Below are 7,043 nucleotides of genomic sequence, written 5' to 3'. Positions count from 1 at the left end.
CCACCCCTTGTCCAGACCCTGGTCGCAGTGCCCCCAGCCCACCCCTTGTCCGGACCCTGGTCGCAGCGCTCCCAGCCCACCCCTTGTCAGGACCATGGTCGCAGTGCCCCAAGCCCACCCCTTGTCCAGACCCTGGTCGCAGTGCCCCAAGCCCACCCCTTGTCCAGACCCTGGTCGCAGTGCCCCCAGCCCACCCCTTGTCCGGACCATGGTCGCAGTGCCCCCAGCCCACCCCTTGTCCGGACCCCAGTCACAGTGCCCAATGAAGAATGTCACTCTGCCCCTATGAAGGGCGCATTCAAAGCATTGTCCTATGAAGGTAAACAGATGAAGAACAGAACACAGACGGAGCTGTTTACACAACCATTGACCGGCAATTCAATACAACCGGTTTCCTCGGCTCATTGCCGGAATCACCGCTAGAAGCCATTTGAACAAAGTAAACTTTTTTATTTTCACTTCCTCGAAAAAAAAAAGGACAACATACATCTCACTGCGGCTTTAAACTTAACCCTGTCTTTGTCGCAGCGCTGCGTTTTCAAGCTTCCCCGCCTGCTATCCGTAATAAGACGAGACGGCGGAGCTCACGACCACGCTGACGTAAATGACGTACGCAATCCATATGATGTGGGAGCAGATCCCGATGCCCAGAGCCACCATGTTCAGGATGAAGGCTGTGCGGGAGCTTGCTTCTGCGCCGATGGCGTCCTGGCGACTTGCGGCGTCTCGTGTCTAGAGAGAGAGAGAGAAAGAAATGTGGATGAGGTCTAATCTGTAACCTTTTCAATACCGGGCATTTTCACCCCCTTCCTGCCCAGGCCAATTTTCAGCTGTCAGCGCTGTCGCATTTTGAATGACAATTGCGCGGTCATGCAACACTGTACCCAAATGAGATTTTAATCATTTTTTTTTGTTTTTTTAGACAGATAGAGTTTTCTTTTGGTGGTATTTAAAATGTGAAAACTGTCTTCTTCTTTTTTATTTATTTTTTTTTGGCGGAAGAAAAAAAGAAAATTGTTTATGATACACAGCGCCTTAGCAAATGTTATTCATTTAGGTTGCATTTACACCTGAGCGTTAATCTTTTGAGTGTTTTTTTTTTCAAGCGTTTGTATGTTTTTGAGCATTTGTGTGCAGTGTTTTTAAAGCGTTTTTGGCACGTTTTAATTTGTTGCTATGTTTTTCAGCTTTTTCATCCACTTTTATTTATTATTTATTTATTATTATTTATTTATTCATTTTTTTCAACTTTTTTTGTAAGGGATTAAGGGTTAGGGGTTAATTAATTTATTTGTTTATTTACGTATTGCTTATTTATGTATTTGTTTGTTAAGTTAGGGGTTAAGATTAGGGGTTAGGGTTTAGGGATAGGGTTACGGTCAGGGTTTAATATTAGGTTTAATGGTTAGGCTTTTCTATTATTTATTTATTTTTATTATTTATTTTATTATTATTATTATTACTATTATTATTATTATTATTTATTTTTTCATTTTTTTAAACTTTTTTTTGTAAGGGTTTAAGGGTTAGGGGTTGATTAATTTATGTGTATCTTATTTATGCATTTGTTTGTTAAGTTAGGGGTTAAGATTAGGGGTTAGGGCTTAGGGATAGGGTTACGGCCAGGGTTTAATATTAGGTTTAATGGTTAGGGTTTCTTAGTATTTTATTTATTTTTATGATTTATTTATTTTATTTTTTTATTATTATTATTTATTTTCTTTAAATTATTGCACGAATCAAGCATTTCCATGCATTTTTATGGAGCAAATAACGCTTAAATAAATTCACCAATCTGCCAGATTCGAGCTGCAAAATGTTTTTGAGCTTCAGCCAACTTATAGTGGAGGTGTGGACAAACTCCAATAAAAAAAAAAATAAAAAAATAAATATATATATATATATATATATATATATATATATACACACAGAATGCTTGAGAAGAAGAATAAAGCCTGTATAATAATAATAATAATAATAATATATATATATATATATATATATATATAGAATGCTTGAGAAGAAGAAAAAAGCCTGTATATTAATAATAATAATAATAATAATAATAATAATTAAAAAAAATATATATATATATTATATATATAATTTATTTATTTTTTTCTCAAGCGTTCTGGAGCTTCGAGCTTCATGTCAGCACAAAACGCTGAGGTGTGAATGGAGCCTTATGTCGCATACACTCGACCAGACTTTTTGATGGACTAGGTCCGACAGTCTTCCCGACGGACTTTCGGCGGAGGTCCGACGGACTTTCTGAACGAACGGACTTGGCCACACACAACTAAGTCCGTTCATTTTGAGTGTGATGACGTAAACAGGACTAAACAAGGTAGTTCAATAGCCAGTAGCCATTAGCAGCCCTGGCCTCGTTTCTGGTCTGTTGGACTAGCACACAGACGAACGGTTTTCCTAATTTTTAGTCCGTCTGACTTGAGTCCATCGGATAGTTTTGAAACATGTTTTATTTCTAGGTCCATTGGACTTTTGGGGAAAAAAAGTCAGCTGGAGCCCACACACGATCGAATTGTCCGACGGATTCCGGTCCACAGGAAGAAGTCTGCCAGAAAGTCTGATCGTGTGTACACGGCATTATGGTTTGCATTTCCTGCAAGCAGACGTTAGAATAGGAGACTCTACAAAGTCTACAATAGTGACATCTGATGGCCAAGAGAGAGTATTACACTAACACGCTGTGTTTTAGTTTAAAGAATCCTGTATGCCCAACCACTCATTTCATCAAGATCCTTCCTATAAGATTACACCAATCAGTTATAACTTCATGACCTCCCACCTAACATTGAGTAGGTCCCACTTTTGCCACCAAACCAGCCCTGACCCACTGAGCAATGGACTCCTCTAGACCTCTGAAGGTACACTGTGGTGTCTGACAACAAGCCATTAGTAGGAGATCCTTTAAGTCCTGTAAGTTGTGAGGTGGGGTCTCCATGGACCGGACTTGTCTTTCCAGCACATCCCACAGATGCTCGATTGCATTGGAGATCTGGAGAACTTGGAAGCCAAGTCAATAGTCATTAGCCCTGATGAAGAAGGACCGGTGATCCCCGAAACTCGTTGCATACTTTTGGGTCTCCTACTTAAAAATGAATTGGCCATTTTAAACGCCATTGGATATTTACACCGATCACCCATGTGTTATTGTAAATATAGGAAAATTGGTAAACCGCGCTGTCTCTTTTAACAATGTAGTAGCAGCCAGTACAACAAAGGATCCATTTGTAAAGTAAATAAACTGTGTAAATAGAAAGTGCAGCCCTATAGTGGTATCAGTGGGATGGACCCCAACCAAATGGAAAATGGCAATGACCTCATGGAAAAAAGGAAGGAAAAAAAGGTGAGTATCTATCAGACAATATCTATACTTTGCATGAACAATAGTAGGAAATTGATTAGAATATAGTGAGCAAATAATAATAATCCTAGTCTGGTTATATGTAAGTATATGTTATTGTTAAGCCATCACGATTCACCCTCCTCATATCCCACAACCCCACACCATCACCGTATTTCCCTCTCTAACTGCTCATTATTTAAACACCTCCACGCCTCCTTAATCACCTTCACACCCCCTTCAATTTCTTACCCTTTCCTTACCCCCCTCCCCGCTTCCCCTTTCCCCCCCACTCTCCTCCCCCTATTCTTGCCCCCCCCCCTTTTCCTTCTTTCCCCCTTCACCCCCATATTCCCGGGTCCCCCTCTCTTTTTCTCCCCTCCTTTCATCCCCTTTTCCCTTTCTTCCCCCCCTCCCTTCCCCTTCCCCCCTCTCTCCTCTCGCTATTTCCCCCCCCACTGCTTTTTCCTTCTTTCCCCCCTTCACCCCCCCTTATTCCTGGGTCCCCCTCTCTGCCCCCTCCTTTCCTTCCCTTTCTCCCCCCCTCCCTTCCCCTTCCTTACCCTCCTCTCTCCTCCTGCTATTTCTTCCCCCCCCCACTGCTTTTTCCTTCTTTCCCCCCTTCACCCCCCCTATTCCTGGTTCCCCCTCTCTGCCCCCTCCTTTCCTTCCCTTTTCCCTTTCCCCCCTCTCCTCCCCCTATTCCCTCCCCCAACTACTTTTTCCTTCTTCCCCCCCTTCATCCACCCTTTTCCTGGGTCCCCCTCTCTTCCACCCTCTTTTCTTCCCCTTTCCCCTTTCTTTCCCCCTCCTTCCTCGTTCCTCCCCCCCCCCCTTTCTTTCTTTCTCTCACCCTTTCCCTTTTCCTCTCTTTTCCTCTCCTTCCTTTCCCAATCCCTCCTGTCTTCCCTACGTTTCCTTCCCCACCTATCTCCCCCCCCTTTTTTGGTCCCCCTTCCTCTTCCCTTACCCCCATCCCTCCCCCCATCCCCTTTCTTCTCTATCCTCTCTTCCTCTTTACACTCCCCCTAGTCTGACCCTTCCTTTATATGCCATGGTCTTAGTTATTTGGGTCATTACTCACATTTTTGTCACCCCTTTTTTTGGATAGACTCCGGATCAGAAAAACGTTCTCCCAATGATGCATTTATAAGGAGAAGAAGAAATAGACCACATAGTGTGATTCCATTTCAATACAAGACGTTTATTTGTATATAAAAAATCAACACTCTATATGGATAGTGACACAGGGGCAACGTACCGACGCGTTTCATCTAATAAGACATCATCTGGTCTCCTACTTAAAAATCAATTGGCCCTTTTTAACGCCATTGGATATTTGCACCGATTTGTCCAGCTAATATTGAGTAAGTCCCCCTTTTGCCATCAAAACAGTCCTGACCCATGGAGTCATGGACACCACTAGACCTCTGAAGGTAAGCTGTGGTATCCGGCACCAAGACCCGCTGTGTCTCCAGCCATTTAGGAGCAATGAGGGGGCGATGTGGGGGGGGCTGAGGACAGTAATGGGGTGCTGTGAGGGGGGACCTGAGGACAGTAATATGGCACTGTGAGGAGGGGGGCTAAAGACAGTAATGGGGGGAGCTGAAGACAGTGATGAGGTGCTGTGAGGAGGGAGCTGAGATCAGTAATAGGGCGCTGTGAGGAGAGGGGGGGCTAAAGACAGTAATGGGGGCAAGGGGGAGCTGAGCACTGAAGTGGGGGGGGGCAGGGGGAGCTGAGGAAAGTAAAAGGGTGCTGTGGGGGGGGGACTTGAAGACAGTAATAGAGCGCTGTGAGGAAAGGGGGGCTAAAGACAGTAATGGGGGGAGCTGAGGACAGTAATGAGGCGATGTGAGGCGGGGGGCTAAAGACAGTAATGGGGTGGGAGGAGGGGAGCTGAGGACAGTAATGGGGTGGGAGGAGGGGAGCTGAAGACAGTAATGGGGTGCTGTAGGGGGAGAGTGAGGAAAATAATGGGGAGCTGGGGGGAGTTGAGGACAGTAATGGGGCACTGTGGGGGGAGGGGGGAGCTGAGGACAGACAGGGGGAGCAGGGGGGAGCTGAGGACAGTAATAGGATGCTGTGGAGGAGGGTGCTGAGGTCAGTAATAGGGCACCTTGAGGAGGGGGCTGAAGACAGTAATGGGGGGACCTGAGGACAGTTAATAATAGGGCGCTATGAGGGGGTGCTGAAGTCAGTAATAGGGCACCTTGAGGAGGGGGCTGAAGACAATAATGGGGAGCTATGAGGGGGGTGCTGGGGTCAGTAATAGGGCACTGTGAGGAGAGAGGCTAAAGACAGTAATGGGGCAGGGGGAGATGAGAACAGTAATGGGGAACTGTAAGGAGGGGGGCTGGAAACAGTAATGGGTTGGGGGGAGCTGAGGACAGTAATGGGGTGCTGTGGCAGGGAGTGAGGACAACAATGGGGAGCTGGGGGGGTTCAGTACTGTAATGGGGCACTGTGGGGGGGCTGAGGACAGAAGTGGGGCACAGAGGGGAGCTGAGGACAGAAGTGGGGGACAGGGGGAGCTGAGGATGGTAATAGGGCACTATGGGTGATGGAGGAGCTGAGGACAGTAATGGGGTACCGGGGGGAAAACTGAGTACAGTAATGGGGCACTGTGATGGGGTGGGGACTGAGGACAGTAGTGGGGCACTGGGGGGATACCTGAGAACAGTAATGAGGTGCTGGGGAGGAACCTGAGGACAGTAATGGGGAGCTGGGGGGGAGCTGAGAACAGTAATGGGACACTGTAAGGAGGGGGGGTTGAAGACAGTAATGGGGTGGGAGGAGGGGAGCTGAGGACAGTAATGGGGTGCTGTAGGGGGGAAGTGAGGACAATAATGGGGAGCTGGGGGAGAGTTGAGGACAGTAATGGGGCACTGTGGTGGGAGGGGGGGCTGAGGATATAAATGGAGGGCAGGGGAAGCTGAGGACAGTAATAGGGTGCTCTGGGGGGTGGGGGAGCTTAGGACAGTAATAGGGTGCTGTGGAGGGTGGGGGGAACTGAGGACAGTAATAGGGCACTGTGAGGCGGGGGGCTAAAGACAGTAATGGGGGCAGGGGAAAGCTGGGAACAGTAATGGGGTGCTGTAAGGAGGGGACTTGAAAACAGTAATGGGGCAGAGGGGAGCTGATGACAGTAATGGGGTGCTGTAGGGGGGGAATTAGAACAATAATAGGGTGCTGTGGGTGATGGGGGAGCTGAGGACAGTAATGTGGGGTGCTGTGAGGGGGGAGCTGAGTAGAATAATGGGGTGCCGGGGGACACCTGAGTACAGTAATGGGGTGCTGTGAAGCGGTAGGGGCTAAGGACAATAGTGGGACGCTGGGGGGGGGAGCTGAGGACCATTATGGGGTCCTGGGGGGGAGGGTGAGGTCAGTAATGTGGGGTGCTGTGAAGCGGTAGGACAGTAATGTGGGGTGCTGTGAGGGGGGCTGAGGACAGTAATGGGGCACTGGGAGGGGGAACCTGAGGACAGTAGGGGGCTTTGAGTGGAGGGACTGAATACAGTAATAGAGCACCATGTTGTATGGCACCAGGCGACTCCAACCCTAGTGACACCACAGTCTATGGAGAACCAACTCTCCTGATTTGGATTACTATCCTTATGCAACCCATGTCCTGTCCTAGGGTGACTACACTCCCTGTATTGTATCTATGGAGGAC

General features: G+C 47.3%; 1 protein-coding gene across 1 annotated transcript in view; it reads right to left on the bottom strand.

The window, feature by feature from the left end:
• Positions 1-429: 429 nt before the first annotated feature.
• LOC143933074 (proline-rich transmembrane protein 1-like) overlaps positions 430-7,043 on the bottom strand; it is a 7,286-nt gene continuing 672 nt past the window's right edge. The window contains exon 2 of the mRNA XM_077456029.1: positions 430-732. Within this exon, the coding sequence (XP_077312155.1) occupies positions 556-732 (177 nt within the window). The 3' untranslated portion in view covers positions 430-555. The remainder of the gene's footprint in view (positions 733-7,043) is intronic.

This window comes from Lithobates pipiens, unplaced genomic scaffold (assembly GCF_037356315.1).
Source record: "Lithobates pipiens isolate NorthernLeopardFrog02 unplaced genomic scaffold, aLitPip1_a1.2 Scaffold_27, whole genome shotgun sequence".
Lineage (NCBI taxonomy): Eukaryota > Metazoa > Chordata > Amphibia > Anura > Ranidae > Lithobates > Lithobates pipiens.
The sequence above is the reverse complement of the archived record's forward strand: the minus strand, read 5'-3'. Positions and strand labels throughout refer to the sequence as shown.